Source organism: Drosophila ficusphila, unplaced genomic scaffold (assembly GCF_018152265.1).
Source record: "Drosophila ficusphila isolate 14025-0441.05 unplaced genomic scaffold, ASM1815226v1 contig_198, whole genome shotgun sequence".
Taxonomy (NCBI): Eukaryota; Metazoa; Arthropoda; class Insecta; order Diptera; family Drosophilidae; genus Drosophila; species Drosophila ficusphila.
Window position 1 is genome coordinate 5138549 of NW_025064092.1, and position 23023 is coordinate 5161571.

At 42.4% G+C, this 23023-nt stretch overlaps 3 protein-coding genes across 3 annotated transcripts; 2 read left to right on the plus strand and 1 right to left on the minus strand.

Annotated features, from left to right (window-relative positions):
* The first annotated feature begins 226 nt into the window (after positions 1–226).
* LOC108088685 lies at positions 227–2339 on the plus strand. The gene is made up of 4 exons (XM_017186626.2): positions 227–461; positions 527–1059; positions 1126–1888; positions 1948–2339. Exons 1-4 carry the CDS (start codon positions 385–387, stop codon positions 2027–2029), a joined length of 1455 nt encoding a protein of 484 aa, XP_017042115.1. The 5' UTR covers positions 227–384; the 3' UTR covers positions 2030–2339.
* A 261-nt stretch (positions 2340–2600) lies between these two features.
* Positions 2601–9107, minus strand: LOC108088686 (coactosin-like protein). The gene is made up of 3 exons (XM_017186627.2): positions 8703–9107; positions 2929–3252; positions 2601–2866 (listed from the first exon to the last, which is right to left on the minus strand). The coding sequence occupies exons 1-3, from the start codon at positions 8751–8753 to the stop codon at positions 2750–2752; spliced, it is 492 nt and encodes a 163-aa protein (XP_017042116.1). The 5' UTR covers positions 8754–9107; the 3' UTR covers positions 2601–2749.
* A 1478-nt stretch (positions 9108–10585) lies between these two features.
* LOC108088737 (cholecystokinin receptor type A) lies at positions 10586–20347 on the plus strand. Its single transcript, XM_017186688.2, has 6 exons — positions 10586–11386; positions 18220–18420; positions 18481–18780; positions 19362–19412; positions 19455–19581; positions 19656–20347. The coding sequence occupies exons 1-6, from the start codon at positions 10855–10857 to the stop codon at positions 20134–20136; spliced, it is 1692 nt and encodes a 563-aa protein (XP_017042177.1). The 5' UTR covers positions 10586–10854; the 3' UTR covers positions 20137–20347.
* The last annotated feature ends 2676 nt before the right edge of the window (positions 20348–23023 follow it).

Here is a 23023-nt window from a genome sequence, read left to right on the forward strand (position 1 = left end):
AGTTACAATGTCTCTCTTCCTCAGGAAGTCAAGAAATATTTGGCATTTTTTATTACAAGAAAAACAACATGAGCGTTTATATAAAAGAAGTATCTTTTACGAAATTTTTCAAATTTTCAGAAGTTGTCAGAGTGATTTTATGATTAAAATACAAAATAAACAAAAAAATTAAATTAATCGGATAAGCGATAGTGCCAGCCTATAGTGCAGACAGCCACCCCGAACTGTTCGTGTTTTTCAACACTAAAACGCCAGCGCTCGGGAAATATTTTTTTTACAAACGGAGCTGAAATAGACTTGTAATCCGTTTTCAAAAGGAAGTGTTTTTGTTTTCTTTTGCACTGCGTTAGGCGAAACGCAAAGTGAACGTAAAATCCGATAGCAATGGATATTGAACTAAGTCTGGACGAGATTATTGAGCGGAAGCGCGGACATGGCGGCCGTCCCATGGAGAAGAAGTTGTAAGTCCTCATAGCAGCAAAGCCGGAAAAAATGGCGTTCCAACTTCATGCATTTCTCGTTACAGCAATGGGAACTACTCCAAGCCACGCCGGGTGCTTAATAAGCCGGCCTTCAAGGCCTCGGGCGGATCAGGTGGATCCCTATCGGATCCGCCGGCCCAGCGATCCTTCGACGCGCGTAACAAGATCATACAGAAGACACGTGCCAAGATAGCTGACGCTCGGGACTTGCTCAACCAAAGTATGCGCGACTCGGGCATCGATGCCCGCCAAGTGCTCCTCGAGCGAAAGAAGGGTCGTCCGCTGGGCCCGACCACCAGTGCTGACGGAGAACCATTGCTCACATCGCGCCACGCACGCGGATCGGTGCACATGGGCCACTTTGGCCAGCGTACCATCACCATGTCTAACCGCCCGGGTGGCACAATTCAGGCGGAGTGGGACTCCGACGAGGAGACCGTCGGTCTGGGTGGTGGTGGTGGTGGTCACAAACCGGGCGGCCATCGCCGTCCCTACAACTCCAGACCCAATCAGCCGGGCAAACCCTTTGCTCCGCACGGCTACGTTGATCACGATAATATGCAGGACTTAGAGGATGGTAAGCGCACTAAATCAACATCAGTTCAGGTTCCCTTCTTACAAAACAACCTTTTTTATTTATCAGAGGAGATCACACGTACACTGCACTTTGGCAACTTCATCACTCAGCAGCCGCCGCCTCGCTACACATTTGGTGGCTTCGATCTGAATCGCGACGACGATGTCGAGATGTCCACGGCTCCGCTTAAGAACAACATAGCCAGCGATCCGTTTGCCATCTACGAGGTGGCCCGCAATCGCATCGAGCGTCCGTCGCTGCCGAGTCCACTAGTGGTTGGACGCTCGGATACCAGCGAAAAGCTCTTCGAGCGTCGGCAGCGCAACATGGTAAAGACCAACAATCTGCCGGAATCTTTGCGAGCTCGCCTCTTTGGCGGTGAGCCCGATCGTCGCGTTTCCCATGGAATCTACGCCAACGAAAACAGGGGACAGACCGTTGGTGCTGGTGCTGGTGGTGGTGGAGGTGGAGGTGGAGGTGGTGGCTTAGGTGGTGCCGGTCCCTCATCGTTGACCCGCTCGATGAACTTGCGCCGCTCGCCTCCCACTTTGCCGCTGGGAACATCGAACAGCAAGCCCGGCTACCGCCTGTTGGTTAGCAATCTCCATGCCAACGTGACCACCGCGGACATTCGCGAGCTCTTCAGTGATATTGGACCGATGTACCATGCACATGTGGTGCGTCCGGGCACCGCTGAGGTTATTTACAAGTCACTGGAACACGCCGAGATGGCCGTGGACGCTTATCACCACCGTGAGTTCGATGACCAGCCGATGCACTGTGTTCTGGTCAATCCGCACTCCTCCCACCGCTCGGCGCCCTCCGCCAGGTGAGTTGACTGAATAATACCAACAACTGGGGCATTGGCTAACGCAGATTCTTTCACAGTTCTCGCACCGTGACCACCAACTCATCCGGCGTGGAGGTGGACATCGATGCGCTTCACTCAGTGCTCTTCCGAGACCGCTAGGAAGTGGCGAGCGCGAACTGAGAGGCAACTAGGCAATTTTCCAGCTCCACTAGACACCGTTGAAATCATTCTGACACATCCTACTCTATTCATCATCTCTTTAGTATTAAGAAAACAAATAACATCATTACTCCTTAGGCGCTTTTTGTCTAGTACGAATCAGTCCATAATTTCGTTGTTGGCAAACTGAATAAGTTTATACGACACAGGTTTTCTTTAGCATCAAAGTCTTAGTCGACTGCGAATCCAAATGAATAGTTAAGAAAACAGAACAATACATAAATATAAATGTGTTTTTTTTTTTAAATTACCCGTTCGTCTACTGAATGTCGATTTCCCCAAACAGAACATTTTATCAAACCCAAAACGTATATTGCTTAACTGAGGGTTTTATTTTGTTGTTCTTTTAGGTAACTAAATAATACGTTTCTTTTAAAATGTAGCATCCAGTGAAATTAGATCTGGTGACTTGATTTCAGAACTGAAGTTCGGTGGTCTTATCTCCCAAGTGCCAAGTCCAAAATTGGCTTAAAAGTAAGTAAAAATGTGAGGGACAAAAGCAGATGCTCAGTAATGTTACAATTGCTTGTATAATTTTACATAAAATGTACAGTTTTTAAATTTCATAAAATTAATTCATAATAATTAAAGAGAAAGGAGCAGTTTGGTAAGCGGTTGAGAGATGCAAAAAAAAAAAAAGTATGTATAGAGTAAGGCAGCTCAATTGTCCCGGATGCCCGTGCCGTAATTGGCACCGCCGGCACGATTCAACGCCTCCCGGAAGAGTTCAATGTCCAGTTCGGCCTCCACGCCCGCTTGCAGTTCCACGGCGAAGTTCTGCAGGAAAATATCAAGGATATAGTATATTGAAAGGATATATCTACCTAATAACTACTCACATTAAGCACATCTTTAATGAGCGCCTTATCCGTGGACATCTTGGCCCGCTGAATGACGCCGACCTCCTGGCCAATCCACGTCAGGAAAATGAACTTCTTGCGCTTGGACATCTCGTCACCCATTTGGATGCGTATGTAGCCGAAGGCGCGCTCCGAGTCGCCGAACTGCTGTCGGAACTCCTCGAAGCACTGACCGCGACCATGGACAATGATCTGGGCGCCATCGAACTTGAACACCGCCCACTCGGTGTCCGTGAGATCAGAGCGCACATCCTCGTACGCCTCGCGGATCGAGTCCTTCTCCAGCGAAGTGGCCAGCGGCATCTGCAGAGGAAGAGGAGGAGGAGGTGGATGTCAGTGGGCTGATAAGCTGGCTAGCCAGGTTCCCCGAACGGATGTGAACAACCATCTGGTCATGCATTCCAAGTGCTCCTCGTTCCGCCAAAGCGACTCATCACTGGCCAACGGTAATGAGCAACAATGAATTTAATTTTCATTTACTATATGAGTCAGTTTCGATCGGGGCTTTCGCTTTCGATTTTATATATTTTATTCAATTCATTTCGATTCGTTTCCGTGTCAGGAAACTTAAAAAAACACACGCCACTGCATCGCCCACTTGCAATTATCCAAGGAGATCCACGAAAGCAATTTGTTGGGGTTTAAGTGCTTCATGAACATAATGCCAGCTTACCACTAAAATTACCACCCTTGTATAAATAGCATTACGTATTTTGGAATCGTAAAATAGGGAGAGCTTTTTAATGACGAGATGAATTCGGAAACTATACCCGCATACGATATTGTTTATATCGCTTTGATAATCATATCAAAGGGTTGAACCGCATTTGATTTTCATGGGGGTTCCGCTTCATTGATATTTAAAATAGTTCAAAGTGTTTGATAGGATGTTCTTTTATATATTTTATAGTGATTACTTTCTGGGGCAACAAATTATCAAAATGTAAGATTTGGGATGGTCGAAGATTACTTTTAATGGGATTATTATGATCCAATGAACCCGATCTGTTTATTTACTTAGCCCTTGTCTTGTTGAGATTCAAATGCATTCAGTTCAAAATTAAGAAATGCAATTGGGAAACAACTACCAATTTAGAAAGCGTAGAAAGGGTGTGGAATGGGATCGATGACCTTGATATATAGTATTAATCTTCAATTGGTTCGAAAAACGCCCCTTTCCAACAATTGCAGTTCAGCAGACGCCTGATTTTTTCCCCTCTTATTGTCTTAAGCGGATCGCTGTATTAAAAGCAATTTACGCGTGACAATTTTCAATCAGCAGCCGACAGAAAGCAGGTCACAGATTTGATAAGTGACTTCGACTCGGGGAACGGGATGACAACAAATAAAGCCAACTGACCACAAAGTGTGTGGCTTGGAGTCGGGAACGAGACGAGATACAAGTAAGAAATAGTAGACACTGGGGACTGGAGCAGAGATTCGGATACAGAGATACGAAAACAGATAGAGATCGAGTTGGAAGTTGGAATTTAGAAGTTGGAAGTGGAGCCCCGGTTTATAATGCGTTCAATGACCGGAGAGTACGGCGTCTGGTGAGAAAAATCAATTAGAAAAGCGACGACTGCCGAAAATATCAAAAAGCCAAACAATTAAACCCAAAAGATGATTCGGGCGACGACTTTCACAACGCAACGCATCTCGTTCGCAGAGTATTTAACCGGCTAAACATATATATAGAGTATATATATACATAGAACTATAGAACAGCTCGGAAGCTCCCGTTTCGTGCTTGTGAATTAATTAGGCAAAATGAAAAAAAAAAAAAAAAAAAAAATGTGAAAAAGATGCGAATGCGAAGAACTGTGCCAAAAATGAGCGGATGGCTCGACGACGAAAAAAAAAAAACCGTTGCAGCAAATGACCCGCCAAACAATCAGAATTTCCCCACCAAAAGTAAAAAAGAAAAAACCAAAAACCAGATAGGAGATACATATGTCATATGTACGAGTATGTAGGTGTACGTGAGCCAATTTGTTGGCTAAAATTAGCTGATATTAAGTTAACAACCGATAAGCCCGATAACGGTGGTGCAAACAGTATACGCGGCCATATCTTTTAGCCGCACTCGCTGACAACACGACAAATTAGATCACTCCAGTTTTTGCGGCAACTGCACCTTAAAGATCCAACCGAATATCCCCCCCTCCCACTATTAAATGCCCCAAAATAAAAATAAAGTCTTTGGGAGATAAGAAAATAGTGCTACAAACCTCGAAACTGATTTATTGCGGAAAGTTATTTGGGGGATCGTTCGCCTAGGATTGCCGTTCCTTGGGGCAATTAGTGTTAAGTAAATGGAGCCATCCCAACAATCTGGCAATCTGCTGGGCTCGGTGTTTTTTTTAATTTTACACACCATAAAAATCCACTCGAGGTTGGCGCTTAGTCACAATTGATATAGGGTTTGTTCCGAGGGAATGAGAGCCTGCTTCCAAGGAAAACCAGCGTGTGTCACGATCTATAGATTTACTTTACAAATATATAGCAAGCGATGAACAGGGGCAGTGCCATTATTGATTATACTTTATCTTTGCACTCAAAAAATCAATCAACAGATTTCTTTTTCTCACAGGAAATCAAATAGTTTCTTCTTTTGGTTTCCAAAATAATTATTAGCCATTAATGTGGGTATTGACCACCACCCCCTTGGTGGGAAAGCCATCTGCCTGGCAGATTTCGTTCCACTGAAATGGCAGGCGACCATGTCCGACAGATACGTAATGAGCCATATATGACCATACTATATGTGCATTCATATAGCACATTGCACATTGCAAATATATAATTTATGTGGTGTGTGTGTGTGTGCGTCTCTGTATCTATCAATATCAGCCGTATTGTAAAGCTGGCAATGAAGCTACAGACGTTGCATCGACATGGCTAAAACTGCAGCTAAACGTAACCGAGCATACGCCACTGCAAATAAAAATTGCTAACGAAAACGAAACTGAAACTGAATCCGAGCCAGGTGCTCAAAACTGAAATTGCCGCGCAGCCCAATGTGGATACCCTTGCCAAAGGTATCGCAATTCCGGGAAATCCATTGAACAGGGAAGCTAAAGCATCGCAAACATATAGGGAATTATAAGTAAGAACGCCTTTATGATGATAATACATTTCGAAAATATTAAGAGCTGGGAAAAGTATTGAACAAGGAATCTTAGATATCGTAAACAAAGAAATACATAAATGTATGTGCTAGAAATAATTATCAAACTTAAAACCTTTTGAAGTTCTCATATGATTTGATAAATACAAAAGTCCGTAATATATTTTTAATCAGAAAAAGTAAAACCTCAGGTAATTTTCCAACGAAAAACAGTAATAGAAATGAAAATACTTCCGTGACCTAATATGAATCAAAGAAACAAAAAGTCCCAATTTTATCAGAACCAAGCAGAACCAACCTTCCCTTCTTTACTTTCCTATCTACTTTCGCTTTGCGTAATCTATCATAATATTCTGTGGCATTATGTCAAAATAACTCCGATTGTGCACATAACGAACCCAATAAAGTGTGAATGAACAGAGAGTTAGGGTATTCGATTAGTACTCCATAATGTTCATATTGTGTTTTATTCGTTTTCGTTATGTACATGTGGACTGAAATTGTTTTATGTTGACTAATGAATTTCAGATAAGCAACAGAAAATAACTCGAAATAATGCGCTCGCATCGAAGAAGGAAGCAAAAGGAGACGCCGATGCAGATACAGTATCTGTATCTGCATAATGCGGTATGTATTCTTGGCGAGAAGTGGAAATCCAACTGACTCACAGAACGAAGAGTTCAATTAGAAAATGACCAATGAATCGGACCTCGAATCGGTTATTAACCGCTTCGCCTTGGCCAGGCCAAAATATAAAGGATATATGTATGTATAAAATAAATAATACTGATGTGTAGTGACAAATTGCCAGTTGTCATTGGCGCAGTCGCAATGACGTATTTGCTCCGCCGATATGCCAATGTTCTTTATTTCTTTTTTTTTATTTAGTCGTTGATGTTTCGGTTCTCAGTTCTCCGTATTCAGTTCTCCATTCTCAGTTCTCAATTCTCAGTTCGCGGGGCTTTTATTTATTCACTGCAGTGCAGGAAACAAAGGAGCAAACTGTTTTTGTCGCCGCTCACGCCCCAAAAGTCGCCAGAGTTGGGGAATTTTTCAGATGGCGGAGGGAGGAGTATATGGCATGGGATGGGATGGGATGGGATGGGGTTGCGTGATTCATGCCGACCGAAGGTGACGACGACTTGGGGAGTGGATGACCAAAATTGGCGCGTCGGGAAGCAAACCAAACCAAATGCATCCAATCGATACTTATAATCTTTTTTCGGTCTGCCACTTGGCATGCATATTTTTTTAAATCGATGGGATGGTTGGGAAAGTTCTTTGTTGGAAACCCAGGAGATTAGGGGTTTAGAGTGTACTGCTCTCGAGAGTCACATGAATCTGCGCGATCAGCTGAACCCCCCGCAGGAAGATAAGGGCCAGCCAATTGCAACTGTTTTCCCCACTTCGGGCACTCAAAATTAAACAGCGTAATCTGGAAAAGTATACGTGTTTGCCAGGGAGACGAGGCGGCCGCATTAACCACAGGGCATCTTTGGCTTTGGCTTTGGCTTCGGCCAAGTATCGCTCGAACAAGTGCAGCGGTTTATTCCCCACCGCACCGAAAACGCACTTGAACTTGATATCCATCGAGTGCGTCGCGTCGAAGGCGTTGGAGTCGCCCCCGCAATCTGCATCCGCCCCCGCGCATTCATCTCGTTTCCGAGTTGAGGCGACTGTGACTGTGACGCGGCGACTGTGCATGTGTCTCTCTCTCTCGAAAAAAAAAAAAAAAAAAGAAAAAACCCAACATCCCTTCCCCTTTCAACCCCACAGTCCACACAAGGGTCCCCCTTCCATCCTCCTGCTCTCCTTGGACCCCAGCACTCTTAGCCGGTTCTTGCGGAGTCGCCGGCGAACCAATGTCAGAGTTATTTACAGACACTCACGCATGCCCACAGAGATACACACACGCCGCATGGGCCATGGGGCCATGGGCTACAGCAACTCCACACGGAGAGAAAAACCCGATATTTTTTCAAATATTAAAATTTAATATTAAATTATTAGAATTTTTGCATATGACTGAAGGTCGTTTAAAATGTACTGCAATTTAAACTAAACAATAAAAATTGTTACATTTTAAAATAAAAATTGAAAACATTTTTCTTTTACGGTGCTCAATTGCACAACTTTTATATATTAACTGTTTTCTGTGCATTTGACGGGAGTTCAACTATGTATATTTAAATTTGTAGATTATTTTCGCTTAAAATAATTCAAACAGTTTAATACCCAATATATCAATTTAAATATTTAAGTATCCAATTTTAACCTGAACATTTAAAATCACAATAATAATAAAGTTCGATCATTCGTATCGTAATAAATCAATTTTGATTTTAAATGCTGCTGCTTATAAGGAGTTTGCAATGGCTTTAAATCCTTCCTTTCTGCATGCATTTTTTCTTTCTGTGCATTTGCAGCGATATCTGCTCTCTGGTCTCTCAGTCTGCCCCATTCGATCTTTTGTAATTCTTAATTTTCGGTCGTCCCCTGCCCGTATACACACACATTTCGTGGACCCTGGAGCGCAGGACTCCTACCCCTTCCCCCTACCCCTTTCCCCCTTCTTCTTCTTCTTCCCCCTCCCTCCCTCTTCCCCCTTCGCCCCTTTACTCACCCTTCTTGGCTTGGTCTCCACCAATTGCTCGACCTCGATGCCGTCCGACATGCTGGTGTTCTGGGTTCTGGGTCGGGAGTACTGGATGTTCTGGACTTGGATTTAGATGTGGATGCTGGTGCCCTCTTCTTCGGTTGTTCGGATCTGCGCGAGTGGGGTTCTCGAAGGAAGGCGAAGGGCGGGGGAGGCGTGGCGGACTGATCCGGCGGGGTAACAAAGTGGCCGAGGGTGACAACGAAAACAAAAACACACAGAGAGCAGGGAGCTAACAAAAAAAAAAACAGGCAGGCAGGCAGGCAGGCACAAAGACGAGGAGGAGGAACAGAACCAGCACAGTTCCAGAGTTTCAGAGCAGCCGCTGAGTTTTGCTTTCGGTCCGTTTACCACGAGTTGTTTCTCACGAATGCGGCGCTGCCGGCGTTTGCAACTCCAACGAAGTGCCGACCGTCCAAGTCGGCGGCGCAGTCGCAATGCGTGCGAGCGAGATGCACTGCGTCGGCAGAGGTGGCGGCAGAGATTCCGGCAGAGGCCCCAACGGCAGCTGATTACAATCCAGCGGGCCGGAAAGAGATAGCAGAGTGGGGAGCAAGCGAGAGAGAGAGAAAGAGAGACATTTGGCTTTATTTTCAATTTCATTTTCAGTGCAGGCCATTTGGGAACACCAAAAAAAGCCAGATGTTGGCTAGTGTTAATAGGCATGCACTGCGAAAAAATTCTAAATAATAAGTTACTAAAAATCATAGATCGGGGTTACCAAACACCATCGTCAGAATATTAAAACTTGTCCAAAGCTATATCAAAAGTTATACAATTATAAATACCTTTAAAACAAATATATAAACATTTTAATCTTCTTTATAAGCATGATAAAAAATAACATTTAATAACAATAAATTTTCCAAAAAATAATGATAATATGCAGTTTGGATTTAGGAAATCATTAAAAAATAAAAATTCATTAATTAACATCAAAAAGTTGAGAATTAGAAGCTTGCGGCTTAAATTTAAAAACTTTGAAAACAAAAATTTTAAGTTGTGTTTGATTTTAAATTCAAATCATAAACTTGAAAAAAGAATACCAGTTCCCATAAGAATTAATTTTATTAACATACTTTAGTCCTCGGATTTAAAAAAATTATTGATTGTCTTGAAAAAAGGTGTCATACGGGTGTTCAATAATTTTTTCTTTATTCAAAAGAACATTCTATATTTTTTAGAATTAAAATTTTAACAAATTTAGCTTCAGTTATAAAGCAAAAATGTGCAAATTTATAAGAACTCGGGGTCACCACTTCATAAAATAAGCAAACAAAAGAATAAGTTGGTATTATATGGTATAATCTGAAAATCATGTAAGGTTTCCTCGAAAGTGCTAGATATATGTATATCTAGTAAATATATATATTTATGTGCATATATGTATATGTATCCAAAAAATACGGCTAAGCCAGCACTGTTCGTTGCCGTCGGCTGGGAATGCAACCCGTGGAATTAGCGCAGAACATTTGTACAAATAAGAAGCCGGGTTTTTTTTTTTTTGGAGAGGGGGCAGATGGAGGAGCTATTTTCTTGGATTCAACTGCCGTTGGAATGCGGCTGATTCAATGATTTGCTGCGAAGCGTGGGCGCAGTAGCTTCTGCTGCGTTCTTCTTTTTTTTCCCCTCCTGGGATGCAGTTGCTCCGTTAATTTGTCCACAATTAGAATGACGGAGGACCAAGTTGCCTATGGCAACATTGGCTCTTCCGCCGGGCAACACGGCAACATGCAACACATGCAACATGCTGCCGGTAAACAAGTTGCCGTGGTGAGTTTGCGCCGCTTGGCGTCGCCCACGCAACATGTTTGGGGCATCGCCTCAGTGGAGCGGAGGCATCAGTCGCCCTCGGCCGTCAGTTGCCCACGACGCGTTCCTCGCAACGGTAGCAGCCGAGGAGCAATCTCCTCCTGGCCAAAGCCGCCGCCTACTCGTGTTCGCCCCCGCACACAAAAAGAAAAGTTCGAGTTTTCCAGCGCGCAAGCGTCGCAGTCTCTAAAAAATCGCGAATTGCAGTGACTTTACCTTCGCTTTTCCCGTATTTGTTTACTTTTTTTCGGGTGTTCGAAAAGGGAAATGACCGACAGGCAGTGATCATCGTGTCCCGTTATCCGGGATGCAGTTCATCAACGAGGAGCAGGGCGATGCCGACCAGGTGGCGGCTGCGTATCGAGCTCTGCTCGACTACTATGCCAATGCGCCCAGTGCATCGGGACATATAGTGTCCCTGACCGCTGGTCCCTACAACGAAACGGGTTCGAATGGATCCTATTTGGTGGGCACGAACAGTACCTCCTTCCCGGAGGATTACTTCGCCACGGAGGCGTCGCTGTACTTTAGCACCAGCTCCTCCACCACAGCGAGTCCTGGATCCTCCGGTGGTGGTGGCAGCACCACTGGGATGCCCGTCTGGCTGATTCCCAGCTACAGTGTCATCCTGCTGTTCGCCGTTCTGGGCAATCTCCTGGTCATCTCGACGCTCGTCCAGAACCGTCGGATGCGCACCATCACGAACGTTTTCCTGCTCAATCTGGCCATCTCGGATATGCTTCTGGGTGTCCTCTGCATGCCGGTCACCTTGGTGGGCACGCTCCTCCGGAACTTCATCTTCGGCGAGTTCCTCTGCAAACTCTTCCAATTCTCGCAAGGTGAGTGAAACACAAAAAAAAAAAAAAACAAATTCAATAAAGGCTTTTTTTTGTGGCCTCCTTAAACGTCGGTTTTATATAACAACCTGTCGTCCCGTAGGAAACACAATAAAAATAATATTCTAATATTAGCTTAGCTGGCCCAATTATTGGCCCTCGGCAGCAGTCTTCAATTAGCCGTAATTACAAATGCATAAGTTGAGTTGGCCCTTTTAATGCCGCGTGTGACTGGAGGAATCCAGTGGCGTTTTTCCACCTTTTCCCTTTTTGCTTTTCGGCTGGGGGGAGCATTAAAAATAATTTTTTACGATTATCGCCGCATGTGGATCGTTTTATTAGCTCTCTGTTCTGGGGAAAAGCTCATAAAGCCAGGAAAATCAAGCCAAGGTGGGCATACATTGTCCTGGTTTCTCCCTGGTTTTTGTTAACCCCCTTTTTTTTTTTTAATGGGTTCTTGCCTCTTTGTATCTATAGATAGTTGCGTGTTTTTCCCGGCGACGCAAAAAAAAATTCAAATCATAATATTTTGGGGGGATACGTTATTGGAGGAAAGTGCTCCTTTGTCTGGCGGACAGGATAATTGCATCCAAAAGGAAAAGGAAAATGGAGATGGAGTCCTGCCATTACATAACTTGGAATCAAAAAACGTTGTTAGGACAACAGTTGGACGTGATTAAAAAGACATTTGTAGGCGTTATTTAGAGGCTGGGGACAATTAAATGGAATTTCGGCCAGCTCCTCGTTCTTTACGTTTATGTGGATGGCGCATTAGCAGCAAAGCCTCCTCTTACACACATAAATATGTGAGTGAGTGAGTGAGTGTGTGTTTGGTTGTGTATACTTTTCAGGATTTTTCGGACAAGGGAAATTTTATTTACGAACTGGCAACAAGAAATTGTGGCTCATTGCGTAAAGAGCCAGGAGGAAAAGCCGAAATGGATGGATGGTGATGGCGATGGCAATGGCGATGGTGGAAATGGTGCTCTCGAATGGCAAAGGAAAACCCGAAAAGGGAAACTAACTACTTTGCTGGAAAATCAACAAAATAGAATCGAAACAAACGCAAATGCGTAGCATACTCCGCTGAGCAATTTAAAGCGTTTCGTGAGCAAAGGGCGTTGCATACTTTTTGCTCCCGATTTTGTTCGCCGCAACAGTTTGTGAATTAAATAAACATTTTCGCTTTTCAATAGCCACAGAGGATGAATCGCTGCTTTTGGTGGGGGGTGGATAAATATGGAGCAGCAGGACTTTGCGGAGGCGGTTTCACAAATGTGTGTGGGTCGAGCAACAATACCCCGGTGGTGACAGCCATACGGAATCTGAAATTCGAAACAAGCGCCACGCACCTGGGAAACATGCAACAACATGCTGCATGCGACAAAGGTCAAAGGGGAGCGGGAGGAGCTTCCGGTTGGCGTGCAACTTCAGGTGGAACCACCTCTATCCTAATGGCAACCTGGATGCCCGTGGGAGATGTGAGCGGAATTAAGCAAAGAGCGGAGCTCATTGGGCCGCAAACGATGCGTGGGTGACGCCGATGGGACGTCACCTTTTCCGGAGTTCGGAGTCCGGACCTTTTCCCCAAATTGCGGTGCTTAAATGTGGAGCCAGTGGGTAGAGCTTAGAGCCTGGTGGGACAATGAGTCCTCCTCGGTGGAAGGTCCTTGCCTTCAAAGACCAGCGAAGCCTGTCTGTCCTTTTCCGGGATAAGATCTAATCGTTTCACCTAAATTGCTGTTCCACTTTAGTTTCAATTGGGTTTATTCATGATGTCTAGCGAATATACATAAAATATATTTTTAAGTACTTTTGGTACCGTTTCATAAGAAGCGAATGGACTGGTAAAACAATATCCCTTTGATAGAGATCTTTCCACTTAAGTTGGTGTGATGACTGTCTGTCCCTTTTTTGCGATTGGGTTCAAACGTTTCACTTACAAATTTTCCAATTTCTTGTTCCATTTTACTTAATTGCAATACAGGCTTCTTATTATATATATATGTATATAATATATAATAATATACGTACAGTAAATTCTTACGATGCTGAAGAACTGGGAAAATCAGGTCTACTCGATTGAAGATCCTTGCTTCCAAACAGTGCCGCCTATTTGTCCTTTTTCTGATAAAATCAAAGAAATCTCAAAATTTGTTCATATTACATATTTTCAATTCATGAATAAATGATGTCAACAAAATACACATAAAGTACATTCTTAAGTGCCTAACTTTATGAAGGTCCTTGTCTTCGTGACGAAGTTTTTCGCATTTAGTGGTGACTGCTTGACTTTTCGTCTATAAAATAAAAGGATTTTTTAGAGAATTTAGATATTGATTTTTTTGCAAAATCGACTTTTTCATTTTTTTGCACATTTTTTCGGAAAAACTTGCATAAAATGGCGAAAAATCGGTTTATTTTTATTTCTTTCATTGAGTCTTGCATTCTATTTTATTTCAGTTTGTTAAATTAAATTTTCCTAATTTCCAACTTTTTCCTTAAAAGTTAATTAACAACCAGTTTTCGACTTTTTAATTTGTTTCAACCAATTGTTGCTGAATTCATTTAATTTTGCCACAAACTTAAAATTTAAATACGAGCATCAGAAAATGTTTTTATAAGAAAAACACATTCAAATTGACCCAGATAAACATTAATTTACTTGAAGCATGCAACAAAATAATGTTGGAAATAAAAATCATGCATCACGCACTCGTGCACTTATGGCCAAAAAAACAAGTTTGCCTTTGAGCGAGGAAAGTTGAACTGCAACTGTTTGAACCCAAAAGCAAAAGCAAGCCAAAGAATTTCTGTTGTTGTTTGCCAAAAAGAAACTATGTTCTCCTCCCTTTCGGTTATTTTTGCACAATTTTTGTTACACTTGTCAGACTTTCGTTGTTCTTTCTTATTGGCAACACTGCTAGAAACAGTTGTCGTTGGCAATAAAATCGGGAAATAGGTTTGACTTTTGGCCAGAAGGACCTTAAACGGTTTCAAGTGCGATCGACAAGGAACAAGGACACATTTTGGGAAGCATGTCCTTTGACTCATTCCCCAAAAACGAAGTCAAATTTAATGTTAAGCGCAAAAACCAATTTCAAGGCAGTTCGTTGTTTTTTCCCCGAATTTTCCTCCTTTTTTTCCATTTTTTTTTTGTTAGCCATTTGTGGCTGGTCCTTAAAATTCGTTTTGGGCTGTACAAGCTGCGGGACATGTGTTCGACAGCATTTTCTGGGCGTTATGTACACATTGGCCCAACATTGGGAAAAAGTGTCCTGCACCTCGGCGCTTCATGTTTCGTGTTTCAAACGAGAAATAGTGGAAGGTGCGGAAGCCACCTGTCCGTTGAAGGAATTTGCAAGTTTTCCGGTTGGCCGAGCTGGGAATTTCGGCCTGCATGAGAAATTCCTGCTGCACCATTTGCCTGATGAGTTTTTAGCCCACAGCCAAAGGCCAAACGCACACAAACACACTTAACTACTCTTTGGCTAATTGTTGTATAAGAATGAGTGTTTTCCATAAAGAAAACTCCCAAAAAAGGACTCCCTTTTTGACCGACAAAACTTACCTACACAACTGGCTCAAGTTTTGTCGCTTTGGCTTTGTTAGAGAAAACTTTTTGTGCCCCCGGGATTTGTTGGGCATGAAGTTTTTTAATTAATGCACATTCGGAGCCCGGGAATCCGGCCACTTTCATTTCGAGCCAAAAGCCGTGTGCAAAAGAGCGGCAAAGATTCAGAATGAAACACTTGAAAACAATATTAATATCACCGACGAGATAGGAGATACGAGATAGGAGATACTCAAGTGAATCTGCTTCAGACATGTGAAATTGGATGAGGATGAGGATGAGGCTTCTGCCCACCTTCATGTTGGCTTAGCCAAGTTGTGGCGCCCACCTTCTAGCCACTTTGGAGTACTTAATTCAATAAAAAGGCAAGCAACTTTGTTTCACTTTTAACTTAAATAGAATTTTTGGGGCAAACTCTGATTTCGTTTCCCGTCCCGCCTCGTCTCGTCTCGTCTCATCAAACTTTTTCATTCTCGCGTGTGGAAATCCCCGCATTAAAACGAATGCATTTGAGAGCCCAAATCATTGAATTTAAATGAGCCTCGCCCCAGAACAAAAGTTGTTTGTTACCAAGGGATATTGAATTGCGAGCGCTGATACTCTACAAATTCGTCGACACTCTGCAGAATTAGCAAGGGAAATTGGCATTTTGTATTTTGGCAGTTGAACATTTGGGCAACAACTTTTTGAGTGTGGTCATGTCAGATTGGTAAATCTCTGCTTTTCCATCCTGTCACTTTTCCATCATCGACCGCATCCAGTTGTCAGTCAATCGGAATGACGCCAAACTAATTTAAAGACTTACCGGACAACAACAACAACCAAAAAAAAGAACGCCTCGAGAAGTACTTATTTTGCCACTCGTTTTTGGCCAGGTTGTTTTTTTTGTTGTTATTTGTGCAATACCTCCTGCGGAAGGACATTTGGCAATATGTTACACCAGCCGAGAGGAACACTCAATCTGCTAAGTCGAGCGACAGGCGACAGGATCCTGGAACGCCTGCAGCTGTAATCACAGGACCAGCTTCCTTTCAAGTGAGCGACAGGCACGCAATCCACTGTACTCCATATATAAATATATATATAATATATATATGTATACACTGTATTTACTTCACTTTGGGAATGGTCAAAGTGAGATTTTGCGGTCTGCCAGAACTCAGGTCTTTGCACTCAAAAAAAAAGTATTGACACCAAATTTTTGGGAAATATCACCAAAAATCTCTCAAAGGATTCCCAAGTTTTATGTTGCTTTTTTGGCATCAAAAAAAAGTATAATAATTTAATGCGCTTTCTCCTTTCTTCTTTTTCTTTTTTATATGACAAATTTTCCTCTAAAATTTCATTTGTCTGTTGTCTTTTCGCCTCATTTATATTTTTTCCGACCAGAGACTGAAAATATCAACTGACACGAATTAAAGCCAACGTTTTTCTAGCGTTTCTCTCTTCTCAATTTCAGTTGACAAGAACAGAGAATGGCTTTGTTAAATGAAAGAAAAATCTTTTAGGCCAAAAAACAAGTAAGCCGCTTTGCACAAATGAAGGCCAGTGTCGGAGTATCGCTTTAGTTTTTGCTGAGTGTGCCCTTTTTATTTGCGGCAATCAAATTTTATCACCCAACTGACGCTTATAAATTCCGGACTGTCAGAGTCGCATATTTATGCGGGGCTGCTGAGGACTGAGGACTGCGTGTCGTATGCGTAATATGCTCAACACGTCTGCTGCCCGGATGGATCCACATCCTTCTGCTCCACAGTTCTCAGTTCGTCCTTTTTTATTTTTATTTTTATTTTTTTTTTCTGTGTTGCTGGCCTTAAAGGCGTATTGCCCACTCTCCGCGCACAAATCAAATTCAATCAGTTGCCAAAAGAAAAACATCTTGGACGTCGAAGGGAGCTGGCATCGAATTCAATTTGGGTTCGTCATTTGCCGCCGACGCTGCTTATTTGCCGTCAGTTTTGCATTTGCCAATTGAATTACGCATTTGGTGGAATGGTGGCGGCACAGCACACACACATGTGAATGTGGAAAGCCCCCGATGGATTGTGTGTGTGTGCTGTGTGTTGGCATCCCGGAATCATCTCGATTTAGTTGTCAAGACTTTTCGCGGCTGCCAAGGCGGCTGTGAATCAATCAAAGCCGCTCAGCCGAAAAGCCTTAAAGTTCACTCCAGAAAGCAATTGGAATTGGGTGTTTGTTTTAAGTTTAACGCGCGGGAATGCAAGTATTTCTGGCTCAAGGCGTTACACACAGCAGACGTCAATCAAAAGTAAACTTCAATTTCAGAGGTTTAACTCAACAAACGCCGCTCGGCGGGAGACAATTGTCTCAATGCAGCACGAGGTCCGGGAAAATTCGATCGGACACTGGTTCAAATCGTGGAGGGGTTCTTGCCCAGACAAATTGAATTCGTGTCTTGCAATTTGCCATTGTTGCCTTGTCTTTAAAGAAAGATTTCCCTATTAATGAGCAAATTTAATTACTATCCTGCTAGAGAAGCTTTAATCTACCGAATGTTGTTGTTTAATTAAACCTATTTTATATGATTTTTATCGAGTATATTTTCTCACAAGAAAAAATCTTAAATTGAATCTATATTTAGGTAAACATTTTATTTCCAAAAATATATCTCGTTGACTTATTAAATCGAATAATTACTTTCTGAAATATGCATTAATCGATCAATCATTGGGATATCAATTAAACGAATTTCATATACTTTTACTATTACAAATATGAACAACATCTTCTCACTTTTTCTGGCAGTGTTCTATCAACATTTTCAGATGTAGCATTTCCATAAAATATCTTACAAGTTTACTTTATTCCTCATGAATATGCAATGGCGTTGGTTTGAGTATCGTGCCATCGATACTTACCACTCGGAATCGCGGGGGAATGTGTGGGGATGAATTGCTTTATGATAGGGAATTCCCTAATAGGTTTACACCAAAAGGGGGGACAGGGACACCAAAGTAGATAAGGTGAAAGGAAAAAGGAGCGGCGAGGGAATCATTTAATTGCACTTCCAGCAAATTGCATTGTGTATGAGCAGCAAAAAGTGTTCAATTGTGTGGGAGAGCCTGTCGCGTTTTAATATGCAAATTGTGTAATTAAAATGCAACGTTTGCGGGTGAAAGGACTTTCTAATGAAAGCGATTTATTACCAAAGCGGACAAGACATTATCCTTGCGAATGGGTGCGGCTATTCCAGAGTTTGTATTTCAAGGATTCACGTTTCTCTGTGTGTCCTTTTTTGCAGCTGCCTCTGTGGCCGTGTCCTCGTGGACTTTGGTGGCCATATCCTGCGAGCGTTACTACGCCATTTGCCATCCACTCCGCTCTAGGTCCTGGCAGACGATCAGCCACGCCTACAAGATCATCGGGTTCATTTGGCTGGGCGGCATCCTCTGCATGACTCCCATTGCGGTGTTCAGTCAATTGATACCCACCAGTCGACCAGGTGAGTGGTGCACTCACTCCTCCTTTTGCTATTTCCCCCTCAAAACAAAAATCGCAACAGGTTATTGCAAGTGCCGGGAAACCTGGCCAGACCAGGGATACGAGCTGTTCTACAACATCCTGCTCGACTTCCTGCTGCTCGTCCTGCCGCTGCTCGTTCTCTGTGTGGCCTACATCCTGATTACAAGGACCCTCTACGTGGGCATGGCCAAGGACAGCGGGCGGATCCTGCAGCAGGCAGTGCCACTTTCCGCCGGAACAACTGGCGGCGGCGGCGGCGGCGGAGGAGGAGCCACAAATCCGGGAACCAGCAGCAGCAGCAATTGCATCTTGGTCCTCACCGAAACGGCTGTCTATAATGGTAGGTTTTTTTTAAGCCGAACAAAAAATGTGGTGTACTTGGGTTTTTAAAAAAATGACAACATTTAAAATGTATGCCTTTTCAGCCAAGAAAAATCTAAAAATTACGAGAGCATCAAAATTATTTTTTTTAAATGCAAAAATTATCTTTCAGGTTCAATCAAGCTTAATAGCTAATTTAATATGCATTCGTTGTAACAAAATAAATTATTGATTACGAGTCAATGCTTGATTTTTAAACGTTACATGAAATAAAAACTTAAGAGGACGATTATTTTCAAACTGAAAGTTTCCCGTACTTATATTATATTAAAATATTTAATAAATTAAAAAATGTGTACATACATACTTTTGTAACAATTTAAATTGGTTTATTATTGTTTTATATTTCAAATGAAAAATAAAAAGTAATCAGAAAATATATAGGTAAATATAGTAAGTATGCAATTAGTAGGCAGAATTTTATTACCAACTTTTTACCCCAGAAAACTCTGTTAAGCAAACTGCTGATAATTAATTTGACAATACTTTAAAGTGGTTTCTATAGCTCTCTAATTGATGCTTGATTTTGTTGTTTACCAGAGAACAGCAACAACAACAACGGCAATGCAGAGGGATCTGCTGGCGGCGGCGGCGGAGGAGCAACAACAACAACAACAACACCAACAACAACAGCCAACAACACGGCAACGACAACTTTGACAACGAGATCGGCGAATCCAACTGTGATCACCACAACAACTGTTACTCTGGCCAAGAACTCCTCGCCGAGCATTCGAGTTCACGATGCAGCACTTCGCAGGTGGGATGCAATGTGATCCAATGGGAATCCCGAAGAACGAAACCCAATTTGGTTTTCTTTTCCCCTCTTTAAAGATCCAATGAGGCCAAAACATTGGAGAGCAAGAAGAGAGTGGTGAAGATGCTGTTTGTCCTCGTGCTGGAGTTCTTCATCTGCTGGACACCACTGTACGTGATCAATACGATGACCATGCTCATTGGCCCAGTGGTCTATGAGTACGTGGACTACACTGCAATAAGTTTCCTGCAGCTGCTGGCCTACTCCTCCAGTTGCTGCAATCCAATCACCTACTGCTTCATGAACGCCAGCTTTCGACGGGCATTCGTGGACACCTTCAAGGGATTGCCGTTTCGGCGAGGAGCGAATGCCGCGGCAGCCGGACTCTCCGCCAGTCAGGCGGGTGTGGGAACCTATCCGAATGCCACCAACATCAGCTTGAATCCCGGCCTGGCCATGGGAATGGGCACTTGGCGGAGCAGATCCCGTCACGAGCTCCTCAATTCGGTGGTGCACACAAATAATAGCAATGTTGCTGTCGACAGTCCGCAGCTTTAAGCTGTGGATTCAATAAAATGGATTCGATTTATCCATGGATCGGTGTAAATATGTATGATAACAAAAAGAAAAAAAAAAAAAGAAAAACAATGTGTATTTGAATGTATTTTTTTTTTGTGTAAGGCCAGAGTTAATTAGTATTTTTTTTACCTACTTGTGATTTTGATCGTACTCGTAAAATAACTTGGTGTTTCAATTGAACTTCCTAAGGTTGCCGCAAATAAACAGAAAGTAAAACTTATGCCATCCCTTCGAGTGCCTCTGTAGTTGGAGCCCTTATTTAAGTAAGTAAGTATCTAGAAATTAAGTGGAACTCGTTAAAGGGCTTTGGCTTTTCGGTTCTGGCCAGCTGAATGCGGCGAGGAGTGCTCGTTCGTTCGCAATTTATGGGACCCCGGAGAGCGTTTTAATTGCACCACCAAAAGGCGACAGTTGAGTTGATTTCAGTTGAGTTGAGTTGAGTTGAGTTGGGCAGAAGCCGCTTAAGTCCTGGCCATGGGTCGTCCTCTCATTATGTTGCTGTGAATGTGCTGTCCTACATGAGCTGCTCCTCCTCTCGGTTCGTCGCCTTCTCTAGAACACCCACACACACACACACACACGCACACACACACACACACACAGAGCAACCGAGGCGACAATTAAGGCTTAAAGCCACCGCATCCTGGCCAAAACGAGGGCCATCGTGATTATTTTAAAGTGGAAGTGCAAAGGGCGAGACCATCTTCTTTTTTCGACCCTTTTATGGTGTTTATTTGCGAGGAAGAGACTGTTCATAAATTTTAAATTTATTTGGTTGTTCCTATATGTAAATAAATTATAATAATCGCTATAAGTTGAGGTTTAAAGCATGATTACGTATTCTGTTTACTTGACAAAAATTTAATGAACTCTTTCTGCTCTTTCTTTTTTATAATATTGTAACTTTTTTTCTTTTGTATCAACATTAATAGTTTTATTAATAAATCCAAGGAACAAGCGTTCTTTGCATTAAACATTTTATAACGTATTTAATTTATTTTTATTATTAACTTTATTATGGTATTGGGCTTTTTTTGTTAAGGTTCCATTCAGCATTCATTTTTCATATTAAATAATTAATTTTGCTTTCATGTTTATCAATACTATCAACTTAATTTCCTTTTATAAAAACAAACAAAAGAAGGTTGCACGTTTTTTTATACATGATTTGATTTTAATATTCTATAATACTCTACACTCCTATGATGCATTTAATTAAAACGCGTTATTTACCATTTATTATGTATAAATATATATATACTTTTTTTGCTTTATTTTTAAAGTAGATTTTTTCTTACTCTATACATATTTATACGCCCCCTTTAATGCTGCATTAATTGTGGCTGCGATAGGGAGTTGACAGCTTAATTATTATCGCATTATGCGGAAGCGTGCGGAAAAGAAATTCCATGCGATTTTTCACGACCAAGAGGAAATTGGCTAAAAACGTGGCCGAAGAGTAATGAAGCGGAGCGAAGAGCTGCAATTTGTTTTATTCATGCACATAACTTTGTCTTTGACTTTGCCAAGGCAAATGTGCACTGACATCCAATCGGCGAAACTGCCGTCGTATGCAGAAAAGTCGCCAAGAAGACAACCCGACCCACCATCTTCCCCACTATCCACCAACCACCAACCCACCAACCCACCATCCAACATCCACTGTTCGTCCCTCCATTCTGCTCGTGAAATCCGAATGGCCCGAAAGATCCGGAAGATGTATGGCCCTAAACGAGCTGTTGTCAGCCGGTTCGTAGCAAATCTGCTTTGGGTTTTTGGGTAATTTAATTTATGGCGAATCCCTCAGCAGAAGGCTCTGCACCGCCTGCCCGCACAAAACATGCGAGACACATCCTTATAATCAGCCACAGCCCAAAAAAAAATCCAAAAGGTTCGCCTAAGGGATACCCAGGATCATAAAAATATAAACAAAATGTATGAGAAATGCTATTTGTTTTAATGAATTAGTATCTGTTAGTTATTTATATAGATCTTGTAAGAATTTATTTATATGTATCTTATATCTATAATATTTTATAGAGGGTCTTGATAATAAAAGATTGTAGGGCGAATAAGTTACTTATATGTAAATAACATGTATATTTATTTAACCAAATTGGTTTTGTACTCTTCTGTTAGCCAGCTTAAAACACTTTCCATTTCCCAGGATATCCTTACTGACCAGATACATATGACATCGTTACCGGACCGCGTCTAGTTTGGCTTTATTTAATTTATTTTATAGCCATGCTCAACTCGTAGTTGTGCGGCGACTTTGACATGAACCAATCTCGTCTCGTGACGCCCCCGACAAGAGGAACTTCTCTGGTGAAGCGGGGGAATTCAAGGGGGGGGTTTGGGGGGCGGTAAGGAGCTCCAATGATGATGATGATGGGTTGCCGTCCTATTTTATTCATGACTTCTTATGTTAAGGCGGCGGCAACTTTCACGTTCCAAGGATACGTGAGTTCGGGTTGGTGGTGTCTTCGCTGTCAAACTGCAACTGGCAGCCTCAAACAGTTTTGACAGAGGATTACTCAAGGCGGCAACTCCTAGGTGAGTAGCTGCTCTTGACTATCTAAAAAAAGGAGAAAAGGGAGGATAAAACAAGAAGGAAAGCTTAACTCGAGTGAATAGACTATCAGGTACCTGCTACTCTGAGTTGCTGTTTCAATGAATGTGGAAGACACCTTTATTATTACAATCTGTATAGCCAATACAAAATGCTTTAGCTGTACTATCAAAACTGTGGGTGCCACAGAATTTTATGATTTGGTGTAGTGGGCGTGGCATTATTTTGAAACAAACTTGTGCTGCATAAATATAACTAGAATGTGTTCGTCCTATCCCATAATTCAAACTCATT

Bases quoted from the DNA above. Each gene is read 5' to 3' on its own strand.
- LOC108088737 (XM_017186688.2), top strand. From the start codon at position 10,855: ATGCAGTTCATCAACGAGGAGCAGGGCGATGCCGACCAGGTGGCGGCT. The intron at 11,387-18,219 runs GTGAGTGAAACA...CCTTTTTTGCAG, and splicing joins ACTCTTCCAATTCTCGCAAG to CTGCCTCTGTGGCCGTGTCC. The intron at 19,413-19,454 runs GCGGAGGAGCAA...CAACAACAACAG, and splicing joins GGGATCTGCTGGCGGCGGCG to CCAACAACACGGCAACGACA.
- LOC108088685 (XM_017186626.2), top strand. From the start codon at position 385: ATGGATATTGAACTAAGTCTGGACGAGATTATTGAGCGGAAGCGCGGA. The intron at 1,060-1,125 runs GTAAGCGCACTA...TTTATTTATCAG, and splicing joins TATGCAGGACTTAGAGGATG to AGGAGATCACACGTACACTG. The intron at 1,889-1,947 runs GTGAGTTGACTG...ATTCTTTCACAG, and splicing joins CGCTCGGCGCCCTCCGCCAG to TTCTCGCACCGTGACCACCA.
- LOC108088686 (XM_017186627.2), bottom strand. From the start codon at position 8,753: ATGTCGGACGGCATCGAGGTCGAGCAATTGGTGGAGACCAAGCCAAGA. The intron at 3,253-8,702 runs GTGAGTAAAGGG...CTTCCTCTGCAG, and splicing joins TGGAGACCAAGCCAAGAAGG to ATGCCGCTGGCCACTTCGCT. The intron at 2,867-2,928 runs GTGAGTAGTTAT...ATTTTCCTGCAG, and splicing joins TCATTAAAGATGTGCTTAAT to AACTTCGCCGTGGAACTGCA.